This window comes from Halictus rubicundus, chromosome 2, assembly GCF_050948215.1.
Source record: "Halictus rubicundus isolate RS-2024b chromosome 2, iyHalRubi1_principal, whole genome shotgun sequence".
NCBI classification, from domain to species: Eukaryota; Metazoa; Arthropoda; class Insecta; order Hymenoptera; family Halictidae; genus Halictus; species Halictus rubicundus.
The window spans coordinates 9,331,093-9,357,805 of record NC_135150.1 but is presented as its reverse complement, the minus strand read 5'-3'; the positions used below and the strand labels follow the sequence as shown (position 1 = coordinate 9,357,805).

At 39.9% G+C, this 26,713-nt stretch overlaps 1 protein-coding gene across 7 annotated transcripts in view; it reads right to left on the bottom strand.

Annotated features, from left to right (window-relative positions):
* Positions 1–918: 918 nt before the first annotated feature.
* Smr (nuclear receptor corepressor smrter) overlaps positions 919–26,713 on the bottom strand; it is a 74,026-nt gene continuing 48,231 nt past the window's right edge. For 6 of the 7 annotated variants that reach the window (XM_076805033.1, XM_076805039.1, XM_076805042.1 and 3 more), the window contains 7 exons: positions 9,217–9,534; positions 8,760–9,136; positions 7,712–7,978; positions 7,073–7,532; positions 4,570–6,518; positions 4,271–4,470; positions 919–4,187 (listed from right to left, as the gene is read on the bottom strand). In XM_076805033.1, the coding sequence (XP_076661148.1) occupies positions 3,491–4,187; positions 4,271–4,470; positions 4,570–6,518; positions 7,073–7,532; positions 7,712–7,978; positions 8,760–9,136; positions 9,217–9,534 (4,268 nt within the window). In that variant the 3' untranslated portion in view covers positions 919–3,490. The remainder of the gene's footprint in view (positions 4,188–4,270; positions 4,471–4,569; positions 6,519–7,072; positions 7,533–7,711; positions 7,979–8,759; positions 9,137–9,216; positions 9,535–26,713) is intronic. The other variant, XM_076805044.1, reaches the window with a different exon arrangement.

Below are 26,713 nucleotides of genomic sequence, written 5' to 3'. Positions count from 1 at the left end.
CGACAGTTCTCGAATGGGTTGAGGCACTCACATTATTCGACCAAATGCGTTTCAACTATACAAAAGTGTGCGATCAAACAAGGTACAGGAACGTGTGTACGTACGGGGTGTCTCCGGAGATCATGGCTCCTTTAAGAGAGATAATTAGGCCAGAGAGAAAAGCTCGACAGACTATAGATAACGAGCGAAAAGCAAATCTACACTTTTATAAATGATCTCGCGAACATCAGAATATCATTGGAAACGATATTTTGCCAATCAATGATTTTATCAAGTTAGATATGAATTATTTGTTTTTATTTCAATGTGTACTTTATTACCGAGCCAGCTATGAGTGTAAAAATTATGATTGACTAAAAGTCGATACTATGAAAAATTGGAAGTTTAAGCACTTTTATAGTTTTATTTAAAATATTATATAACCGTTTAGTTAGAAGTTGAATTTGTCCGATAGAAATCTGTATTTGTATTAATTTCCGCGGTCTGCTAATGATTGAAATTGGAAACTGATTTCTTTTTTTTACAGAACGTTTTTATAGACCCTTTCTAGTTCTCCTAATAAAAGCATATGTATATTCCAGAGACACCGCATGTAGAGAGGTATGCAAATTATTAGACTCGATGTAGTCTTTTCTCAATTTGCCAGATTTTACAAAAATATAAAAAGACTGTAGTAGCAAAGCAGAAAAGCGTTATCACACGAGATGGTTCACAGTTTGAACGTTTCATTAGCTTACAGTTTAAAACTAATGACAAGAAAATGTGAAATAAAGTTCGATTCTCCTTTTTTCTCTTTCGTTACGAAATAGCTATTTTCAATGTTAGCTAATCATCATTTATACGCAACATCTGAACATGTATGCTCATATTATTCTGTTTTCACGGTAGGTAACTGTTGATTTGGTGAATTAATTAGAATTTCGTATAGTATTCATTGTATTTTGATTTAGTGGACAATAATTTGCACATGAAATTACCTCGAAATTTTCACGAAAATTGTGGCGAATTATATTAACTTGTCGATTCAACATCAAAAACAGTATAACGTAAATATATATGGACACAGTCAACGGTGTTGTAGCAGCGTACAGATATTTTAAATAAAAATTCGTTTTCTACAGAGAAAGTTCTTATTTCGTACATTTTTAAGCATTATATATAATTACATTTTTCATATGAAACGGAGTCGAATAATTTGCATCTCTCTGTATGTCAGCATGTACATGTCACGTTTATACATACGTACGAAGAGGGAGCACACAGAGATACGCGTGTATTTACGTGTTTGTGTGTGTGTGTGTGTGTGTGTGTGTGTGTGTGTTTTATCGATAGTAACGTTTTGATAAAAGCAACTTACGATTTCGGGTGCAGAGATGTTGCGATAAAAAGCACGTGTTGGTTGGTTGTCGGGTGTATCCGAGTGACTAAACAAAGGAGCAAGACCGCACGGTTCAAACTTACGTTTGCATACAAATATAAAATTAGGCTATATAAAAAATTCTTTACTTGTACACGTATGTGTTCTCCTCCGATGCGTGTTTTCCGTGTGTCTGTATTGTGTGTTGTTTATGCCTGTGTGTCGCGTGTAGTAACGTTAACGATGTTCTCGCGCGTGTACATGTGTGAGTGTGATTAACTTATTCATGATAGTCAGAGCGTACATTCGGGTTTCAGAAAGTTACGTTTGTTTTCTTTTTTGTTGTTGTTGTTGTTTTAATCAAATAAAATCGTATCTGTTCGCCCAGAGGACGACATTGACACATCGTCCCTCGATCGCCCGCATTATCTCCATCGATAAGAGAACGTAGTTCGGGAAGTATTCCCATAGTCAGTTCATGGCGTCTATCCCCTAAATGCTAGCTACATCACTTACGCTATAATCTAGATTCTTACAATAGCATACGATAAACTAGCCATCATATACCTACTAGCTCAACTTAAAAATTAATATTGTGTACTATGTACAACACTTAGAATTACACTTTTTTTCATTTTTTCACTTAAAACCCACTTCACCAAGGAGAGAGAACAATTTGAAAGCGATCTCGTCAGAACGGTGCATTCCACTGTCCTGCGTTCAAGCGCGGAGCGTGCGCTTCGAACGCGAACGCGTTACTCGCTTGCGCGCGCGCACGCGTCTTCTCGCGATGAAAACGAGAAGAAGACTGCTTCTCAACGAAACTTACACATTCTCTTCTTCTTCGCACTGATGCTACGGTTCAGGCTACTTAATTCCAGACACATCACAGACTCATTCCAAAATAAAAACACGTATGCCTTTAAAGTTTCATCATTCTTTAACGATTACATATTATTCATTTATGTACAAAAAGAAGCGTCTCCATTTGTGAAATTTGGGCTAGCCTGGACGTTCCACGGGCCGACGTCTATATCGTGAATGTGGGTCATCTGAGACGCAACCTTGGCGTTGATCGAAAGAATTTCTATGAACGTGAAACCAATATGTGATCTCTCGAAGGCTGTCAACGCATTGAGGGTATTCAACGCATCGGAAAGGGGAAATCGTGAGAAAAGTATTATCTTCTTGACCGACTTCGCTGTATCGTTTTATCTTCTTTCTTAATTCTGAATGTATTAAAAAAAACACACACACACAACATACACACACGCGCGCGCACACACATATACACATAACGATACGTGAAAATTCGTACAGAACATTTAACTAATTTCATTATCAAGTGTTCGCGGCAATGGGTTCCGATATCGTTTCTAAAAATAAAGAAAAATAAAATTCTTTGCATCTCGGCGCACACTCACGCATTCTGGATGTGCTTGGAACGCGCTTCTTCCTTCAAACGAGGTAGCGACAGAGATAGGGATAACAGCGTTCGATGTAGCCAGTGACGGTAGTTACATGTTCCTTTTATTATGTGTCAATGTGACGATATGCAATGCGTAAAAAATATTAATTATCGTTTAAAATTACGCTACGGTTACGTTCGAACGAAGACCATTTCGCGCCTATGCGTGCGGTTCATTAAAACAATGCTCTCGTAAAACGTGTTTCGATCGTTTTGCGTACTGCGCGGGGGGAGCGAGGACGGCGATTTCTGGCTAAAAGTATAATGGGAATACGAAATTTATAAAATAATAAACTTTACGTACAACAAATCATCGTGTTATATAATCTCCATTTGCGGATCTATGATTGAAGATGTCGTAAAAAGGGGGGATACAGAGGAATCGTGGGGACGGGAGGTTACAGAAGGGAGAAAAAAAAACAAAGGGAAAGAAATATGAACGGAATATGAAAAGAAAAGAAAAACTGAATTTCCTCAATGCGATCAAAACCTGACGATCAGTAAGAACGCGACGGCTAACGCCCCGACAAACATTGCTAATCTTGAAATGTTCAATCGTTTATCGACGCCTGCGTGAGACTCTCGTCGAGATAAACAAAGTGCATAAATACCCTAAGAAACTTGTCACAGCGTGTCGATCTGTACGTGGCTAAATTATTAGACTATCAATCCTCGTCAGAAAGTGGTTCGTACTGAGCGGAAAGCAACGGCGCCGGCTCGGCTTGCATTTGTTCGGACTTAGTCACGGAAGCGGAACCGGAAGTCGGGGGTGGTGGCGCTGGCGGCGGGCCAGTGTGCACTCCTAACGCACTGAATGGATAGAAGGTGGTCGTAGGAGCTGGCGCGGGTGGTTGCGGTGTCTGATTTGGTGTCCCGTCGACCATCATGTCTGCGCCAGAAGGACTCTCGATGTTCCCTCCTATCTTCTCGTCCTTCTCTCCGCTGGCAACGTTCCCTCCGTTCCTGTCGCCTGCGTTACCTCCTTTATCGTCTTCGGATGTACGCATTACCTCGACGATCTTGTTCTTCACGTAATCCAGCGGCGAAAGATGAGGCTTGTTGGAAGGGGTTCCGGATGTCGATGTGGCAGTGGTTGTTTCATATAAACGTCGCCCGTAATGATTGGTACCTGCTTCCGGGGGCGAGACGGGCTCGACCGAGTGGAATTGTTGCTTTCCTACCAAGGACGCTGCTTGCTGATGTTGCTGCTGCTGCTGCTGTTGCTGCTGCTGTTGTTGTTGCTGCTGCTGCTGTTGCGATTGTTGCTGAGTCACGCGAATTATCTGACGCTCGTCTCCAGCTTTAACGGAATCAGACTCGTTGGCTTTTCGCCTTTTCCATTGGTCTTCTGAGATTTGGTACCTGATTGCCAATTTGATTATTCCATTAGGAACAACTTCTCGTGTTCAATGAATCGTTTCAATTATATTTTCCAGAATACTCACCCGCTGTACGATCTATAGGAGGGATGTGGTGGACCGTAATCCTTTGAGACAATGTGATCCACGTGTTCGCCAAGAGTAATCGGCTTGTTTCCACTTCCGTTGCCGCTGGCGTTACCCGGTCCGCTGTTGCCACCGTTACCTTCACCCGCAGGACTATGGGCCATCCCATTAGGTTCTGCCGGAGCTTCTCGATGGAATCCCTGAAAAGTTTTCTATCGTAGAAAACACATCCGGTTTGCATGCCCAACATACAGACGGACAAAAGTGTACGACGAATCGCAAGAGGAGTTACTACATACCTGGAAAAGACGATCGCCTGGTCGTTGTGGTTGCGAATTCCCGCTAGTGTTATCCACACTCTGATTAATTTGGTGAGTTATGATAGCATCTATTAGACTGGCGGCTGTTAAAGTAGACGCTGATTCGTTCTGCTGCTGGCTCGAGGATTGACTCTGCCGAGACGACGATTGCTGCTGCTGTTGTTGCTGCTGTTGCTGTTGCGATTGTTGTGGTGGTTGGAGCCTCGAGGATTGGGTGAATCCACTGCTCATTAGCCTGCTGGCGTCCCTATCGAGCTGTTGTTGTTGCTGGTCTCTATACATTTGAGCTATATGCCTCCTTTCAGCCTCCATTCTCTGCTGCTGTTGTATATGCTGCTGAAGCTGTTGTTGTTGTTGTTGCTGCTGCTGCAGATGCATATCTCTTTCCCTCTGTTGTTGTACGGCCAATCGATGCTCCTGATGTTCCTTTTCTCGCTGAGCAGCGGCTGCAGCCATTTGTTGGTGGATTTCCTTCTCTCTTTGCTGATGGACGGCAAGTCGGTGATCGGTGTGCTGTATATCCTTTTCTCTTTGCTGCATCGACAGCCTGTGCTCGGCGTGCTGCGCGTCCTTTTCTCTCTGCTGAGCCAGTCTGTGTTCCTGCTGCTGAATTTCTTTTTCTCGTTGCAACCTGTACTCTTCCTTTTCGCGCAGATGAACCAAATCGCGTTCTCTTTCTCTATCTCGTTGGTGATGGTGGGCCACCGCCATTCTGTGATCCGCTTGGTGCATAGCCAAGCGATGTTTATCTCCATATCGGTCGGCCAGCAGCCTGTCCGCCATGGTTTTCCCAAGACCCTCGTGACTGCTGCTGACAGAGGCGGGATGGCTGTGTGGATGGGGAACTGGAAGACTGGGTTGTTGCACGGCGACGTCCACTAAACTGGAAAAAGCTTCCAGTCCCGGTGGCGGAGGTGGATAATGCATCTGTTTCTGAGGATTATGCCTCTGGATCACTCCTTGCCGCGGCTGTGTATGCGACTGCGGGGGAGGTGTGCTTGTATAATACAACGTCGACGGTGGCTCGTTCTTGTTTCCTCCTTCCGACGTGGCACTGCTCCGACTACGCGCGTGCATTTGTTGGCTGGTTATATAGTCGTTCATGATAATCTGTCGCGAGGATAACTGTTGTTCCATCGTATAGCTGGGCGGTCGCGCGGAATAAGAGTTGTATTGATTGCTATGCGTCACTACCACCGTTGCATTTCCTGTTTGACTCTGGCCAGGAATGTTGCCTGTCGTTACGGGCGAATGTCGGATAGTTCTATGATAGTCGTACATAGGCGCTCGCTTGTCCACCGCAAACGGATGAACCGGTGTGCCTTGAGTTATCGAACCCGTCTCTTTAGGTCCTTGATTACTGGGAGCATTCACTGCGCTCGCGCCACTGGCAACGCTCGATGTGCCAGCAGCGCTGCCAGGATTTCCTGGGGGCGTCATTTGTCTGAGAAGACCGTCGTAACGGGCGCTGGAAACCGGTGTACCATGCGTGATGGAGCCACTCTTGTGCCCAGGTGTGCCTATAGTGCTCAATTTAGGAGACAATTTTGGATGTGGCGGTGGCACGGTGACCTTGTTCATTTTCGGCGTGAGAGGTGCCTGAGGCCGCGGCGAAGAAGCGTAAACCAATGGACTCTTCGCGCCACGACTTTGCTCCGGATGAGCGTGAGGATGGTAGTAAGCACCCGGAGGTGGTTCTGGCCGATAAAGGGCAACCGTCGGTGGCTTATGAAGCGGTTGCAAGGAATGATTATAATCTTGTTGTTGCCTTGGTTTCTTAATACTCAAGTCGAGGGTGCCTTCTGTCTCTCGAAGCGCTTGTTGAACTTGCATCACGATCAGCCCTTCCTTTGGAATCAGATCCGAGGACGAGGACTGACTGCTTGATGCCGCTGGAGGACAGGGGGTGATTGTTGCTTGCATTTGGCCTGAAATAGTTTTCGGATAAGTTCATTCTCTCAGATAAGACACGAATAATCTGCTTAACACGTCGATTACTATGCTAACTTTGTTTTTTATGTCCTGGGTGCCACAATTGTATTTTCATTATTTAAGAATATAACAACAGAGAGTACTTTTTAAATTCATAATACTTAATTCTATAATTATCACGACCATTTACCCTGACTATACTCTACTTTCTTAACCTGTGACTAAAAAATGCACTACCATTTATTTTGTGATTACAGTGATTGGAAATTCTTCATCGTTCAGAATTTCATAGAAAAAAGAAAGTTTATATTTATTGTACGCCTATGTTTTCTCCAAAAGCTACATATCGACTAGAACAAAATAGACTTTGTTTAGGATCTTCATCACGAGTCTAATCCGATATTGTAAGGCACGGGGTTAATCATGATATCTATTATGTTACCATCAGATTCTTAAATTACGAAAATTCGATTGTGTCTTCCAAGCCGAAATACGCAAAATTGGCAAGGCAGTGAACGTGATAAACGTGTTTATTTTTCATTCGACTTACTAAGTTGTTGAGGACTAGGTGCAGAACGATGTCCGTGATGGGGACCCGACACCACCGACAGAGTTGCCAAATTCGAGTCCCTAGACATGGTCGTGTTCGCCATGGAACTTGACGGCTTGTATTCCCTGACGAAAGTAATGTCGTTCCGATGATCCGTTTTCAGTATGCTGGATATCGTTGGCGTTCCGGAATTGACCGGCACCGAGGAACCACCGGTGCCGGCTGGGCTGTTGGGGTTGCGTTTCAGCTGCATCTCGATAACGCCAAGCATAAGATCTTTAACGGTGAGTGGGTTCGAGTTGCTAGTGGTCGATGGAGGCGAATGCGAAGCCGGTGGCATCTGCTGGTGCGGCTGTTGATGTTGTTGTTGAAGCGGCGTCGTGTTGTTAGCGGTAGTCAATGTCACAACGACGCTGCTATTGTCTAAATCGGCACCTCCCTGACCCTCGTCCGCCGTCTCCTGAAACAATCAGCGAACCTCTATCAGACGGCCCTATTCAGATACAAACTTTCGTCTTATTTTACATTTTGAAAAGGAAACGAACCACCCCAATGGGTTCAAATAATGTTCAAAATAATGCAAGGCCTTTTCGCATCCGTCTCCTCAGTCTGAGAGGCGAAAGGTAAAGCTGGTCTTACCGTGGCCGAGCTATCGTAGTCTTCTCTAGTGCCAGCCGAAGCAGCGTTGCTACCTCCGCTGGTGGAAGACTGTTGCGACGAACCTATGCTCACCGGTGGCACTAAAGATACCACAGCAATGTCCGCCAGCTTGTCGCCAAGCTTCTGATCTGTCGATCGCGAGAAAGACATAGGCAAAGTCGTAGAAGAACCCGGTGTTCCTGGCGTTCCGCTCGACATATTATTCGCTGGACTACCCGCGCTGGCCGTATCGCTCGAGTCATGAACCTACAAATCAGAGTTACAACTTAGAAACTCATCTAGTCGTGAATTTCGAACTCATTTAATATTATGAACTGAACATTAAATGATAACTTCTATTAGGTTGAGCAATCAGTCCAATCGCATTTCTTAGTGATTCACAAGTTGCAAAATTTCATAGTACGTATGGAAAATAGCCGGGTAATCGTTTCAACATTTTCCCTATAACCGTCTCTGCGACACAACGCATTACCGAGGGCGATAAATTACATCTAATCGTATATAGGGTGAACGTAGGTAATATGAAACGGCACGTAATTTTGAACACAAGTTGAGGAACAGAAGGTAAGTCAAATAGTACTACTTTTTTATGATTGTTCATTAAACATGTGTGTTCTGTGTTAAAGAATACAATAATAGAATGCACAATGAAAAAAGAGATGGTTCAAGTAAATGCTATTCAGTTTAATAAGAGAAACAATAACAAAAAATCAATACTTCTTTCCATTTAAAAAAATGTTTGCCTTCCCTTCCCTCCCAAAACGTATCCCAAAAGATTTAATACAATACTAAAATATTATCCCTCCTTAATCATTTACTTAAAAAACCCATGAAGTTGACATCTTCATTAGATTCTGAGAAAACAGCTTGTAACGCTTCAGTTGGTACACCTTTTACAGGCGTTTATAGCACACTATGGTAACTAAGGTAAGAGTTGGTCTTACCTTGAAGTACCCTGCTTCAAAACGCTTTGTGCTTGAAAAACTTGACAACTCGAGTATAACTAGAAAAATCAGTGAACACGAACCGCTAGCTCGTCGCAGCTGCTCGTACTGCTACCGCTCTCTTCTTCGTCGGTTAGACAAGGTCTCCTCTCTTCGCCCAACGACTGATAATACTCGGCGACCATTTGGTCCAAGCTCAGTTTCTTTCGGTACGCAAAGTAGTAGTTCTTGCATTGATGGTTCGTCTTTCCGGGTATTTGCTCGGCAACCTTCAACCAGTTGGTGCCGTGTTCTCTGAGCGCTCTCCTGAGCTGCTCGAGTTCCTCGTCCGTCCATTGCCGAGCCATGGAATCGGCTGTGTTCTCAGTGACCTCGGCGCTGCCGGTTAGATGGGGTGCTAGACGTCTCGATATGCGGTTGAAGCAGGCTGAACAGCACTTGGTCGCGTTGCTGGGTATTTCTGCGAGAAGAGAAACATTGAATCGGTCGCTTTACGGGAAAGATTGTGGGACTTTACTGCAGAAACGTCGGGACACTCACGGAACTCCTGGACAATCGGGTCACGAATCTCGGCAGGTAGATCGAGCCACTTGGCGGGCAGCGCTCTCAGCCGTTTCACTCTGGTCTTCGAACTGGCGTTGTTCACGTTCGGGCAACCTGGCAGAGGACACGAGGTGTAGCGTCCCCTGACCGCTTTGCACCTACAGGTGTTGCAGACACGGGCACCGGGCGCCACCTGATCCTCTCGCAGCCCGTACTGGCCCGCCTGACTTCTTGGCAAAGCTCGGCTTTGCGCGCTACTCTCGACCACATTTTGACAGACCGTGCAGGCGTGGGGTCCGATCTGTCTGCTACCTTCTGCAACAAAAACGGACATACGTCTCGTTAGTCAACGATAGAGCTGTTACTTGTGTGGCATACTCGAGCAAACAAAAATTACCCGGGCACCCTGGTATCTCATGAAATACCCGACAGTTCGTATTATTATTACACGAGATAGTTGAAAGAAGATATATACCTATTGTATCGTTATGTTTTACCAGAATGTTCGACTCGTGTTGTCTACGACCTAATTTAAGGTAAAAGGTACGAGTAATTGACCTCGTGTCAGACCACTTTTCCGGAAAACATTTTTCAGAAAAATTTTTCGACGACCGAGCTAGCGAAGGGTCGAGAGTATCGGCGAGATTCGCACTATTGCAAGTTTTCTGATTTCTTATTTTTTTTTTGGTCATGAAGCTTTTACCATTGTATTCATCTCGGTTTTCTAATTAAAATGACACCAAACACGATATAGTTACGATCATAATTACTCGGGCAATAAGCGATTAAAGTTTCGGGTGTGAAAGAGGACGACGAACGGAAAAGAAAGAGAGGCGTAGTGTCGAAACGTCAAAACTCAGTCTTTCTTTCTTCTACAATCGTTATCCTCCTCTACGTTCGGCACGCTGCAAAGAAGGTGCAGTGATTTCTCTAGATATGTCGCCAAGGCCTGGATAAACGTCGCGGAATTATCCCCACTACCACGGGGTATACTCCGCGAGGGGCCGTGAAGCTCGAGAGGCCTCGGACGCCGAGGAGTGCAAACATAACACGGCTCAGGCATGTCTCCTGCACGATACACGACGCTGGCAAAACCCGTGTTGTTGACATATATCGAGAATTCACTGTAGTACCTCTGCTAGAACTGTCGCTCGGCAGACCCGACGATACGACAGTTACGGAGATACTACTGTAGCCGGTACTTGCACCAGTCGAGGACACTGTAAAAGGCAACACAAGCGATAGTTGAGAAATCTGATGAGCAGAGACGGATGAGCGTATGAAAAGCACGAATATCTTTGTATCTTCTTCGCGATCGAGTCAAGTGAACGGAGTTAATCATGACGGAGAAGGAATTCGAGCGAAAATATGAGAACCCCGTCGGTATACAGGAGCACGCCCCATCCAAACCCATTCCCGCAACACTGAAAAAGGATGGTAGAACGGAATACGAGGGGTGGAGATGGGAGGAGAGTTAGCGCACGGAAACGGAGCGAGAAACAGAATAATTACCGAGACTTTGCTGGTTAACTAATTAAGGGTGGCCAATTAAAAAGTTCTCTCGCCCACACTCGCAAACATTGGCGCAGAGAGGTAAGAGACATGGTAAAATCGCTTTGATGGTTTTACCCGCGATGCTGGACCGGCCCACAGACTGAAAAATTTAAGTTTATTCTCCTGACAATTATCGCGAATCGCGGCCTCATTTACTGAGTAGACGACCGAGTAAAAAGCCGTTTTGAGCTAGAAAAAACTATTCAAATATGCACGGGTTACAGTGGCGCGTCGATATTAAAAAGCCTTTTTAATATTCGGAGAGCGTCTAGTTTTTTTAATATTCGTTCGGTCCGATCGAGAAATTGTTGAAACTAATTTTTGTCTCATTAGAATGTATGCATGTACTTTTCTTTTCTGAAACATATTTATTAGAAGCTGCATCGAAATATCTATACACCCTTCGATACATATTTCGTTCGATATATCGATTAAACGAATCTTGTATCATATTTTCCGTATCCATACAATATACAGGATGTCTCACGTAAGTGCGACCACCAGAAGATCATCTTCAATTTTGACAAAGAAAAAAATGTTTTATTTGTACATTTAATGGTATCGAGTGGTCAGTATCCCGCAGAAGTTGTATTTAAATGTTTTTCTCGTAGTTTTCAAGGTCATCGATGTTTTTTTTACATAACAACATATATTTCCGTGTTGCATCGCGTAGCCCGTAAAAAAATACATTCAAATATGTGCTGTGACATGACCTTCAAATGATCTTGAACTTAAAAACTTAAAAAACTTAAAAAGGACTTTAAAAGAACAATCTTTGAGGTATATTGACTACTTCATACCATTGAAATTGAACATAAAAATTTGTTTACTTCGTCAAAATTAAAAATACTCTGGGGGTCGCACTTACGCGAGACACTCTATATTTCGTGCGACGGTATTACATAAGTCTAGAAAATGGAATGATGAGTTTCACGTATCTCTAGACTGTGGAATGTGCAGAGTACAAAGACTGCTCAGACAACGATGGACTTATTTTTTATCCAGTGTTTATCGATCTTGTCTTCTCGTAATAACCAATGCAAATAACACGTTAATAGACTTTCATTTATTTAAGGTGATACGTTGGCAATGAAATATAGTAACGAGCCTGGATGCTGGGTTTAAAATCCCAAAAATAAGGTGATTTTTGCTTTTTTTTTTTAAAGAAACTATGAAACTACGCGCAGCGGGTCCCCTCTCTGTTCGGTCTGTGTTTATCGTTAATAACTCCTTAACAAAGCCTCGGAGAACATTTTTGCAAAGGAAAAAATTACTCCAAATGACCTTGGGAATCAGCTCTTTCAAGGAAGTACAACATTTTTGGCACACTCTGTATATAACATATACACTGCGAATGGTTAAAGCGAAACAGCGGATTTTTTAAAATTGGTAAGGCTCTCCTCTTGAAGCGCATGATTTGCAATTTAATTTTCTTGAGAACGAAGTTACGTGGAAGTAATTTCTGTCTGTTCTGCTGATTTATTTTTGCATGAAAAATCTACAACGAATCTGCTATTTCTTATTTACATCTCCGAATGGAATAGCGGAGAATTTTGCACATGTTGATCTCTTCATACGATAATCTCCGGAGAGCTGTCATGGTGCTCCTCTGTCTTTTGAAGCATGCGGAGAAAATTATTGTTGACGCGGAAACGCCGATTGTATTGGCCGAATATGACCAAGAGGAACAGAAGGGACCCCGGAGGAAGAATCGTGTGCCGGGCAATCATATAAACGCCATACGCGAACGTTTGCGACACTGATTGGCAGGTAATCCCCGGAGCAAGAGAAATTGCCTCCCATAATATAACCGGCACCGCACCGCTCGCGGACCTGCCACCAAGACTAATTTTATGCTACTTGTCCGAAACTGGACGGATTAATTGACCGAAAGGGGTGGAGTCACCCTATCGTCCGGTCCAACCGTTTTCAATTATTGATGTGCAAACGTTGGACGATTTTCCTATGTTTTGCCAACGATGTCAGCATCGCGCAAAGTGCACATTAGGATGGACCTTACTTGCACGACCAATGAATATTTTTTAGCACACCCCCTAGGATTCCGCCTTTGAATAAAATAATATCCGTGATCATCAAGCTCAACTCACACTTACAAGAGACATTTACCCGAGTGTAACACGCCGATTTTAATGAAATTTAGACAAGATATAGTTTGTTTAAAAATATTTGACACCTATCTTTTTTTTTTATCTATATCTTTTTGTTATTGTCCATATCTGGGGGGGTGAAAATAACCCTCCAAATTGGAGGTGAAAAACGTATTTTTGCTAACATCTCGAGAACTATGGGGGGCTGTAACATAATGATTTTTTTTTAAATTTGTGTTCTCATTCTCGATCAAGGCATATATAGTGAGATAAAAAGATTTCAGAAAAAATGATTTTTTTTATACGACTTCATTCGTTGATCGAAAACATACAAATTTAAAAAGAAATCATTGTCCTAGAGTTCTGTAATTCCTGAGATATTATAAAAAATAGGTTTTTCACCCCCAACTTTGAGGGCTTTTTCACACCCTAGATGTGGATCATTGCAGGTAATTAAAAATACGTGTGAAATATTCTTCTGTATAAACGCCATAAAAAGCAGCGCGTTACAGGTGCGTAATAACCCTTGTTAGTATGATGACACGTTAACAAATATGTTCCAAACGCAATAGCAATTTAAGTTAATTACGTGAAGCTACATTTTATTTGCAAAAAGGTACAGCAAATTTTCAAATTACCTAGCAAACACAAAATCAACAATCTAATAATCTCAATTGTCGGAGAGCTAACGGTACCAGCTAAGGGTTAATATTTAGTTTTGTCTTCTTAGGTCCACTAGGTCAATCTCACGTAGATACTATCTATCAGTATCTCTGTGCGATCCGCAGCTTTTCAGAAATTTAATTTTGGGAAACAGGCAAATTTTCCACTCCAGCAATTAACTCCTTAACTCCTTGCTGTATGATTTCTGTCACAATGTGCATGTTACAATATCTAATAAAGTCTAATAAATACAGGGTGTCCCAAAAAATGTATACACAGTTTGAATGATTATAACTTCAGTTTTTATTCACATATAATTAATATTTAAATTGCAAAAGAATCTATATAAAATAACTTTTCCTCCTACCGTAGATGTTCAAAATTATTACCGTTCTGGTCAATACACTGCCGATAACAGTTAAACCATTAAACAGTATATACTTTTTTTTGGATATCCTGTACGTATGTTATTAAATTCCTTTAAACCGAGATAAAATTCTATTTTGTTGTAGTCAACCGCTTTTGGAGACAACATAGGCATTTTATAAACTTTCTTTTTTTTTTTTTTTTATTAATTCTGAACGCTGAAGAATTTCTGATCACTATAACCACAAAATAAATGGTAGTGCGAGTGGTTAAGCCAAATTCTTTCGACAGAACATGAAAAGCCAGCTGGCAATGATGGGCTTACAAGATCGAAGATTTCTGTTCCACAAAATCAGTATCACTAAAATCTCATGGCAAATTACAAATAAATAAATGCGTTCGATTTGCTGTTAGGTGATCTGAGAAAAGTCTCCGAGTGCGAAGCGTCGAACGTTAATAAGCATTAATCGACCCAGTAAAATGTCAAAACACTGGAAAGGTAATTAATTGGATTGGCCTGTAAACCTTGACCTGTGACCTTGTCATTTTCTGTCGAACGATTGCCGACATCAACGATCGAGATGAGGTTTCACTTGAAATTGAGAAAGAGCGGGAAACCAAGCCGATAACCGACGGGATACGCAAAGTGTTACACAAGCGGTAATGCCCGCGGGAAAGGGTACACTGGCGACGTTTGTGCGGAAGCTATTTTTTCGGTTGTGTGTCCCGGTGTTCGGAGACCTCCGGGACAAACGCCATCAAATCGGGAGAACGCTCCTTGTCCCTTGTTCGAGCGATTAACCGTAGCAGAGGGGACGAAAAAAGAAAGAAGAAACGGATGTCGGTGCGGGAGACATTAGCTACGTGCTAATTAAGTCGGCTCGAAACGGACGACAACGGGGTATATATACCTTGCACATTTCACAAAAGGTATCGCGAGAGAGATCCTCCTCTCGCGCACCCTTTCTCCGACGACCCACTGCTTTCTCCACCCTTCGCTCCGTCTCCAATTCTCTGTTCTACCGCAGGCAAACTCTCGACTCGAATTTCTACAGGGTGATCGGTAACCGGTGATACAACCGAAAACGTTGTGATTCTACCTTAAAAAAATAAGCCGAAAATGTAGAATAGAATTTGTCCATGCGTGTCCTTGTTCTCGGGAAAATCGATTTTGTTACCGATTCTAAATGCTTTGCGCGAAGATCCGCTGTCTAATAATTGATTTAAGTGTAATCATTCGCGATTAGCATTCGCGCGAACGAAAAATCGAGTCGATAGTCTTGATTTCTTGGTCTCGCCTCTGCGCGTCGCGCTGGATATTTGTTTTTAATCAATTTTATCGGCAGAGCTCTGAGCTTTATGGAATCTTTACGAACACACGGAAATAGGAAACGCTAATAATACACGGATAGATGGAGGAGGGAATCTGTACAGCCTTTCGGTCGGTCGTTATTCGTTTTAATTTCCACAGTTGTCGGGAAATGAATCCATTCGCTGGCTCGCACAATAAAACTCTGACCACGCTTCTCTCCATTGAGAAATTTTGACAGATTAATCGGGGACATTGTGTCGAAACTATCCTTTACTCAGAAAATCGTTGCTCTTTGTCGCACTATGTATTTTGACCGCGTACTAAAAACTGTAACTATGCGTAACGTAAGATTTGATGAGAAATTACGGAGGCAACGTTTCAACATCGACAAAACAAAAATTTTACGCATTTGTTACCTATATGTAGACTCCGGAGCTTTATGCAAAATAAAAATGTTTGTGCATCAATTGCAAGACACAGGAGGTAAATATAAATTTATATGTTTCACTCTAATTGTAATGTTTTGAAAATGATACACTAATACTCTTAAAGTCTTTTAATCTTTTCCGTGTTTTAATTATCCGTTTTTGTCATAAATGTATGAAATCAGTAATCTATTGGTGGCAGCATTCAATCTTTTTCATGGTATCATAAATTATAAATTATCATTATATTATACACTATAATGCAAACATAACAACAACCGGATGATGCAAACAAAGCTTTGATGCCAATTGACAATTTTCAATTTTTGTAGACAAAATTTAAGAATGTAGAATCGAATAAAATCTTACTTTCAGTGGTAGCAATCTTTGCAGATCCAAAGTAATTTAAATTAAATTTTGCTATTAAATTTTTTTCTAGCGAATTTAATATTCTAGTATTTTTTGACAATTTTTGCAAGCCATAAATGCATAAGGATCCGCAGTATAATTATTACTCATTTATTTCGGTTTGGCGTCTAATGGGTTTTGCTTGTAAGGGAACAGGCATAGATTTTCAAAAAATATTATACTTATTTTTTTATTTAACAGCCATTTATTAGTAACAGGAGTCGTCGAAGTTTGGATTGAGAACCATATTTAATCGAATATTTAGGGAACTATCAATGTTAGGAAAATAGTCTGCATGGCACAGTTTTGTATTTTTTAATTAGTGGCCCAACTCTCGAAACCGATTTTGGATATCTCAACTTGTTTGAAAAATACATTAAATAAGGTTTTGTTCATGTTTCCATTGAAATGTTCATTTATATTCGTGAAAATTTGTGCATGAAAAGTATTTATAGCCATATTTATGTGTATTTTTGCGTTTTGAAAAAAGCACGACTGAACTCTATTGCGTGTAAAAATCTTTGTAAACTTGTACAAGAATTTATTACAATCCGATACTGTTTAACATACTGAAATCGATCATGGAAATTACGTAACAGTTTCTTTGAATCTGTATACGGGAATATAAATTTAAGCACGATACTTTTATGAAAAATAACATATTTTTCATGTATTTTACAATACTTTAATCACTCTAACGTATTGACGTAAAAGTAAATACAATGATAAATTTAATCGCACTCCATATTTCTCGTTGTTTCTCATAAACGAATTCCACGTAAATATGTACACATCTACACTCCTGCGGTTAGAAGAATGAAAAAGGCATGACAGGTGGGAATGCTAAATCCTATGATTAAAATATTTTTTCGGCAGGGAAAAGTGAAATATTTTTTTTTAATAGCCTAACATTGCATTGTGCCTCAGCCTCCCCTTGTTTGTTTTATGATACGTGAAATGATAGTTATTTGCTGAATCCTTAATTGGCAATCCCGCGGAGTGCAACTCGATTTATTTAATTTATGCTGACACGTTACTCGAACAAAGTTAACGAAGTAATACTCGATTCGATAATACTGAAAAGAAATAACGTTTCCGATACTCGGTAAAAGTCCTATGGGAAAAGTTCGTGACAACAATCACTGACGATAATTGTGGTCTACAGAAATAAAAAAAACAATAGTGCATAATTTTATAGTTGAAAGGTTTGCAATGAAGTAGCTTTGATTTTACACGGTTTTTATTATTTGACCCATTTTACTAAAAAATTGTGATTTCCACTTGATTGAAAAAGGACTTTTTTCCAAATAATGAGCATAGTAGTTTCGCAACTGACGGGATAATTGTTTTAATATTTGGTACAATAAACAAACGACTCCTGGAGGTACCCTCGGGTATTCTACATTTATATTCAATTGTATCATTCGAATATCGTTATTAGACAGCGGATTTTATGCATTTACGACAAAAATGAGTAGGTGTAATTTAAAACAGTAAAGACATTAGAACAATTGAAAAATACTGCTATATTATTTTCAACCTATAAAACATATTAAAAAAGAAAGCAAGTTTCTATATCGCTCCAGTTTGTTGCAATTCAGGTACAAAATTTTTATTTTGCCTAAAGATCTGCTGTCTGATCATTATTTTAAAAATATTATCCGTTCTAGTAACGATTACAATAAAATATAATCTCCACCCTTTTAATTGCGGAGGACGAGTTAATTTGTTATTGGAGTCGACTATTACTAGACAGCGGATCTGTACGCAAAATAAAAATTTTCTACCTGAATTGCAACAAACTGGAGTGAAATAAAAATATATTTTCCTTCTTAATATGTTTAATAGGTTGAAAATAATATAACAGTATTTTTTAATTCTTCTGATGTTTTTACTGTTTCAAATTACATCTACTCATTTTTGTCATAAATTCATAAAATCCGCCATCTAATTATTACTATTTGGAGACTCTCCTGATTTTTCTCAATCTAACAATGACTCTTTCACTTAATAGTGTCGCAGTGTCCATATTGGCATGAACTATATTCGATCATATTTAATTCTTAAATTCACGATATAGTAGAATCTCGATTATCCGAACTAATCAGTGTAGCACGATTGTTCGGATAATAGAACAGTTACCTAGCTACAGTATTAGATCAAATCTTTATTGATATGTACAATGAAACCCGTATCTGGATAACGGAGAATTCAAATATTATTGGTTCGGATAATCGAGGTTCTACCAAATCGTCCACGGAACAGGCAAATCTGCTCCGAATTACGTCATGTTTGGTCTCGTTTTAATCAGGAAAATGTCACAAATATGCTGGGGGAAGTTTCACAAAAAAAAAATTAAAAATAAAAATACATGTATATAGGTTATCCCTGTGACTTATTTCGCTAAGTTTTTGTTTCCGTACTTACTACGTTTCATCTACTTTCGTATGAAAAGGAAGACTCCAACATTTTAATTCTATTTATTGTAACAGTGAAAGGAGTGTACATAGTGCGTTTGAAACAAATACTTGATTTTTGAATTACTCTTTGAACTGACTCCGATAAAGAGGAGAAGTTACTCAATTCAATCAGTATGTGTGTTGCATTCGTCCATTTCTTGGTTTACTCAAATTACTCGAAAATGGAGCTGCTTTTTCATTGCGGCAATCTCTTGAATTGTTATGTATATTTTCATCGGGTTCCACCCAATTATCGTAACTATAAAAAAAGTTCGATAATCCGTAGATTTTTGTCATTATAAAAACAATTACACGACTAATTTTGTGCGTTCATAGGAATACACTGGCACGGCAGACGAAACAGAGAACACGTAAGAAAATTAATGTGCAATAAAGTACTTTATTTATTATAACCACTAAACTCTGAAGAAATTTAATTTCTATTGCGCTCTTGTAGGAAGCGAATTCTATTTTTGAATAGGTTTTTGTAATACCGATATTTTTTCCCGTAGATAAAGAAAGCGGCCGGTCTCGTAAAACATAACTCGGAATAACACGGTAATTAGCGATTCCGCGTCGGGTTAAATGAATCGAGGCTTCTTTCCGCTCGTAATTCTAATGAACAACCGGCGCGTTCGGAATCAAAGGGAATATTTTATTAAGGCGGAGACACGGGATATCTGTGGGGGATACGTGTACTAACGTTAGCTAGTTGGTCCAACCCATTAGCTGACCCTTGGCTCATTCAACAGACGAATCATTTCGTAATCGGGTTGCCGGTCCGAGAGGAAGAACAAGGGGGAGATGTATTCACCACTGTATTGTTTTGCATTTCGCATCTCAATTGAACAATTTTAATAATCCTGTCGACTCAACTCCTCCGAGGTCGAATTCTACAGGATGATCCGCGATTAGAGTAACACATTCAACAGAGGAATTGATTCGATACACATGAATTAAACATCGAAAGTCTGGAATAAAATTAGTTTCAATGACGCTGTCACTTCAAGAACATCAAATCCGAAGATTTCTTTGGCAAAGATTGTTTAGAAGCTGAACGATCTATATCTATATTAATATACATAAAAATTAATTATAAAACGTCCTTAATTTGTGTTACAATAAATGCAAAATTCAGTAGAAAGTTTTGCTGTAAGTCTCTTCCGTTTTGAAAATAAATATGCAAATTATCCAACGGTGTTTGGCCCTTTCCGCACGAAAAGAAAATCATTCTGTGTATACCTGTGATATCTTTATTTGCAAAGCAGAATAGATTTTTCACCTTTTTGATTATACTACTTGGAGAGAGCAAGAACTAAAATGTCCAAGTACATCGCTATTGGCAGTTTAATGTGAAAATTCGGAAAATCGTGCATTCTCAGCGTCAATTGTTTGCCGAACTTTTTATTGACGGCTATGCGAGTGTTAATTAAATCGGTCAATTAGGAGGATTTATTACTTTTGATTTACGGCGGCGGGAGAACTGGGGAAAGGGTCGAACAAACACGGGATCATCGCGACGCTGCTCGGGGAAGCTGAACGGGAGATTGAACCCGGACAGAATGCGATCTAGCTGTGCAAACAATGTCTTTTAATCGAAGAAGAGTTGTAGGGGACGCGGTCGTATCGATGACGAAGCGACTACTCGGTTCGTTCGAATGGTTCCAGTTTATTTCTACGGTCGATTATTATTTTCGGCAGAATGCTCACGATCAAATACATCCTTCCATGTTACGGTGCTTACACATTCTGTTTATGGTAGTATCGTTTAATTGAAGTGGTCAATCTTTGTATCCAATCATTTGAATCTCGAAAATGGGAGGTTCTCAAACATAATATTCGGTTGGAACGAAAGTTCGTAGCATTTTTAAATTCAAATTCAAGGCTAAAATTAAGACATTTGTTCATAGATTGATTCAATAATTTTTGCCATTTTTTAGGTAATTTATCATCTTATTGAATAAACCTATGTACAAACATTTCAATTTTATCTTTGAAGTTTAATTTATAAACGCTACGAACTTTTGTTCTAACTTAATACCTAAAGGATCTTTGTTGACCAATATGAAAAGTTGAGGTAGCTAGAAACGTTAACATTCGAAAAACTAGAAGTCCAGTTTAAGAGAGAAGTACAACTAGTAACGAAAATTGGATATTGTACGACAATAAAAAATAATATGGATAATATGCAGTTCGCAGCTAATTTGAATTTATTAAAGATGTCAAATTGATACGTCAAATAATGTAACCTATCCTTGCTTACATTATGATGTCGCTAATAACCTAACGGTTGATGCGATATAAAACCATAAAAGTAAAAAAAAATGCTGAAACAATCGCCGTCACTAAAAACAGTTTTAGAAAGTTTTAGGCGTCCTTTCCGAAGTTCGAGAAAATAAAAAGTTATCACTTCTTGTGCTCTTTATAAATATTTTTAAAGAGCAAAATGCCCTACCATGGCCCCGAGTGTTTCCCTCAGCAATGTACTCGCCAATAAAATTACCTTGAAGATGTTGTTTCATAATACATGCTAACTCGCTAAATACATGGTAACTCGCAGTATTTAGGGCAAAAGAATTAAAGCTGAAAATGCCAACCAAATTTAGATGCCGTAACTAATGCAAAGCAAATAAAAAAAAAAAATAACATGTATGAAGGTCAGAAAAATGCTACGGAATGTTAAAACAATCTGCAAAAAGACCAGAGACACTAAGAACTAATTCAAAAAACCAATTTAATGTAAAGAAATGAAATCAATCATTACATTTTATAATATTATAAAGTACGAAATTAATTAAGACTGAACACAATCTCACTTTTAACTCGTCAAAACCGACCGTGATGAAACCAACGGTAATTTTGCGTCAAGAATCGCGGTGAAACTTGCAGCAAAAAGAAACAGAGTGGAAGAAGAAAGACGAGACCCGTACAAGAACAAGATAAATAAAAAGAAACGTTCGATTGTAAATTCAAAAATCGGGACGTCGATGTGTGCGAGTGACACAGAGGCAAGTGAAAGTGTTAATCGTTCAGAACTTGTCGGCATTCGGGCAAGAAGAAAAGCCGCGCGGAACGGTTTAAGGACAATTAAACAGTGTGTACGCGGAAATCGCAACGACGACATATTACGTTGGTTTCTGGCGAGCAGACGGTCCCGCGTATTAACCGTGCGCGCGGTGTGTACCCGCGGCAACGTGGATAATCCATTATTTGCGCAACGAAAACGCAGCCATGTTGCCGTCGAATTCGACCACGTTCCACCGTCTAATGCACACAGGAACGCGAGAGCTGTTGCAGCCAAAGGCATTAATTGGGATTAAGTAAATCAAGACGCTAATTAGCTCGCGCGCCTACAACGAACGTGCGCGCGCGAGAGACAAAGAGAGAGGGTGGAAGAGAAGGAGAGAGAGAGAGAAAGAGAGAGAGAGAGAGAGAGAGAGAGAGAGAAGAGTGCGCGCGCACTGCCGCCCTTTCGCCCCTGTGATCGGCCGCCCCGCAAACCTTGCTTGTCTACCATCCCCCCTTGCGTTCGACTCTCCGACCGCTGCACCATGTTTCAAAACTAAAATTTTGACGACCACGTTTGAAAACTTAATGCGATAATTTCAAACGAGATACCGTAAGCTAACTTTTCGAATCTTTTAAAACCACAGACGGGAACTGAGAACCAAAATGAAAAGAGTAATAGAAATACGGTGGTTTTTATCCACTTATGATAACACTGAATATATGAAATTTAACCTTTCAAGTGTACCTCACAAATGAAATGATTCAATTAAATTATTTTTAATATTACTTAATATTATATTATTATAATATTTAATATTCATTTCTATCGACGTGGTGAGACAGTAAAGTTTCATGTAAATCCACAAATAGTTGTATGGCTATATAGTTATAAACTTATAATAGTTACACATTAAATAATTGTTAGCATGAGTGAAACTGTATCGCACCCAATAGTTCGCTCAAGGGTTAAAATAGTAAGAAAATTAATAGAATTTAAGAATGTTAACGTACAGTGTGTCCCAAAAACGTTGTACTTCGTTGAAAGGGACGATTCCCGAAATCATTTTAAATAACTTTTTTCTTTGCGAAAATGTTCTCCGCGGCTTTGTTCAGAAGTTATTAAAGAAAAACACGATCCAATCAGAACGCGGCTACAGCGAACGTAGCGTTGGCATTGGCCGAGCCGGAATCCGCCCGTTGCAACCCCGTTCTGATTGGTCCGTGATTGGTTCGTTAAAATCTTCTGAACAAAGCCGCCGAGAACATTTTCGCGAAGGAAAAATTTACTCCAAAGGAACTTGGGAATCACCTCTCCAGGAAAGTACAATATTTTGAGACACCCTTAATAACTTTTACCCTATTAAAATGCTCACAAAAAGGGAGGATTTGGTTTATATTTCCTACAATTAATACAGAAAACTTTCATTTTGTATAAAGATCCGCAGTCTAGTCATGCCATTGTTTTTATGACCAAAATGATTTCAATTAAAAATAATAATTATAAGTGACCGAAAATTGATTTCATTACAGATAATTAGTAATGAAGAGAAAATTGTACATATTTGTACAATAATTATAGGTGATGAAAATATTGTTTTTCCTATATTCGACTAACCATATTTGTAATTTATATTTTATCACGGCGCATGGTATAGTCGTTAGGTCAAATCTTTAAGGTGTCCCATCATTTTTTTCCAAATTAATGCAATATTTTGCGTGCTGCACAACTTGTATGCATTAAAAACAACAATTAAATATTTTTCGTGCTGCGCAACTTGTATGCATTAAAAACAAAAATGAAATATTTTGCACTTAAAATAATGGTAAACAAATATGGTCGAAAATATGGAATCAATGTTTTAGGTCTGAGGCTTCGTTTTTGAGAAAATCGACTGTGAAGATCCATCAAGTTTAAGTGCCTAGCATTTGTAAGAAGTAGAATTAGTAGGTCATGGTCAGACACGCCAGACGATTCCTATTCAATAGCCTGCGGTGCTCACCAAATTTTCAAACTCGATTTTTCCGAAAAAAATTCATTCCATATTTTCGACTTATTTTCTCATGTATCACTTCCTCCGCGGTTGCACTCTATATTTATATTTATTTATATATATAATTTCGTACATAACAGTGTGTAGAATTTTACTGAATTACATTACTGTATATTGAAATATCTTTTTACTGTATGAAATTGTCCTTTTCAAATATAATTAATAAATTGATTGTAAAAGCATTATTCTGCATTCTTCCTTACGATGCAATTGGGTTATGGCTTCGCGTCCGAGAAAAATGAGTTTGAAGATCTGTTAGGTTCGTGTCCACCCCCTTGCGCTTTGTACCACCCGATCGATTACTAGTCTACTTTTGACTACGGTTTATTCGACAGTTTGATAGAAAACTAGCACAACTTACAAAGTCGATTTTTTCTGTGCATTCACTCGAATACCTCAGGCAAATTTTGAACGGGGTGATTCGAGATTTGTAGCTGACATTTACGAGATTTCAAACGCGTGCCCTCCTCCCTGTCCGATTGAATCGCTTGCCCGGAGGGTAACTCATTCGCGTAATCACGCTCATTCGCGTGGCGTCATTCTTTCCAAAGGTAATTTGTATAGGCGGTAAAAGTGCTGTCGCTAATCATCATGTTATAAATAAATGGACGGCACACGTCCCTATGTTTGGAAACGCGACAGTCGTGGCAAATGACTGGGAAAATGAAATGCTCGCAGAAATTGGTCGACCAAACGTTGGTTATACAGGAACAGCAACACAGGCTGTTCAAATTATCATTAACCAGCCACGTTCTCTCGTAAATGATAACTATTTGATAAAAGAGGACGGGGACAATGTTCCGACGTTGCGCATAAAGGACACACAGAATTGCATTTACTTTGAAAATTGTTAACAGATTTTCAGTAACCCTCTATTTTCGAATGTTGTTTAAATATTGTCAAAGACGTATCTATTTCTTTAACAGCGGTTTCAAAACTGCTATTTTGAAATGTACGAATAAGATGTTTGTATTTTCAAAAATAAATGGTCCATTTTTAAAAGATAAATCATTGTTAGACTTGAATCGGAGCCTATTGTAAAATCGATGGAACACGATTTTAATTTTTGTTACGTGCTTGTCTCTGCATAAAATCAACCCTACGCACTTCAGGCTGGGATTTTTATTCGCTTGGTTCGCGGAGAGTCAATTTCGTGATACCGAAATTACCCGAACTAATCAATGGAACATGCGTGTTCGGATAATGGAACAATTATCTAGCTATGATGTTACGTTTAATTTGATTTGTACAATGAGTTGCATTGTATTCAGATAATGGAGAATTCAGATATCATCGGCTTGGATAATCGAAGTTCTGCTAAATCGTCAATTGAACAAGAAAATATGCTCCGAATTAGATCATGTTTGTTCTCGTTCTAATCACAAAAATGTCACAAAAACGTCCATCGACGTTTCAGAAAGAACTAATTAAGAACAAAAAGGTTTTGTCATTGGTTACTTTATGGGACCTATAAACTCTCGGTCCACTCGAGAACAATGTTAAGCCGTTTAGGTGCCCTCATCCGCAATACGCATCGTCTTATATCGAAAGGAAAGGTGTTATTTCTCAGCGTTCCAGATTCCGGGTCCTTCATTGGGTACACGAGGACATTGTAAGTGCAGTGGGTATAAATTTTTCACAAACATCATGGACATTTCTTCCACATATATTGAAACATTACTGCATCGCTTTCGTTAGGGAACGCGTAAAATGGGAGTACAGTCAATTAATACAGAACTAGATTAGAATGTATATTTTATCTGAAGTAGACTGAATCTTCATTACTCTGTAGAGCACTAGCTTGTCTCTACCAAAATAGGGAGGAACAAACCTATGCCTACCCATGGTGCTCCACAAGGAAGAGCAAGACAGACAGTCTTTTCTTTCTTTGATGTTATTTGTTCTGAAGCGTTGGCCCTCGAGGCAACTCGGGGCATTCTCAGGACAAAGAGAGCTTGTTACTCGTGCCTGGCCTATAAAGACAAGGGGGTGCATGCTTTTCGTTGCGTCAACAATAAATTGAGAGTACGTCGTTAACGTAGGTCAGCGATGCGTACGATCAGGTAACGTTACATCGTTACATCGTTACATCGTCATGCAATTTGGCGATTAGATGAATTGAATTCGGTTATTGAAATGCTATATATCACACCTGGTAATTACCCTAGGATATCGGAGGGTAGAGGCGGGCTCCATTAAGGTAACAGGGAAGAATAAAAACGGAAGCATCGTGTGCGCCGATGAAACGCAAAGAAAGAGAGCGAGTGAATTTCCGAGCGGATGAGTATTTATTTCATTACATGGGTGGAGAGGGAGGAGAGCGAGCGTGGAAGAGAGGCCGCGGAAAGCCCGCTCGGATCCTGGTAATATCGCGAAAAGTGTTTGCTCAGCTTGTCTCGACCGAGCTCGGAGCATTAAACCGCGAGCGTTCTTTCGTCTCCCCGGGATCCACCGAGAGCGATGCCGACCTCTCCAATGTGTACACTTCTGCTCCCGATTATACGTTGCGAGCTCGAAGGGCTATTTCCTTCCACCCCCAACCCCGCTCTGCCCTCGATTTCAATTCCAACGATTCAAACGATGATCGCCGCTGTCACACGTACCCATTGCGCTACGATTTCGCAACTGAGAATCTTCGAACGCCGCAAAAGTTAGACAGAATCGCAGGACAAAATTCATGTCTCCGTTAATTACACATTGTTCATTACAAACAGAACAGTTTCAGGGGTTTGTTGGGCTCGTAGAATCTAATTCGGGTATTACTTATTTTCTAGAGCGAGGAACTGTCCTTACAAAGCTACCCTTATAGAAGGCATTTCTATCCAAGAAATTGTGATTTTAAACAATTGATGTCGCATGAACATACCCTCGGAAATAAATAACTAAAAAATTATGTTAACGAAAGTTACGATTTTTACTGATTTTGAATTTAATTTGAACAAAAGTTGGCATAGAAATTATTACTAGTTGCAACTTGTTAAACAATTTTCATCTACTTCTTACGAAATGACTTTCTAAAATAAAAAATTGTCTCGTGGTTACAGAGCTGCAAGTTGCTCCGTGTAAATTCTGAAATCATCTCAACAGTGGTGTTCCCTGAACGTAATGGAAAAATTTTGATATACCAAACCATACCAAA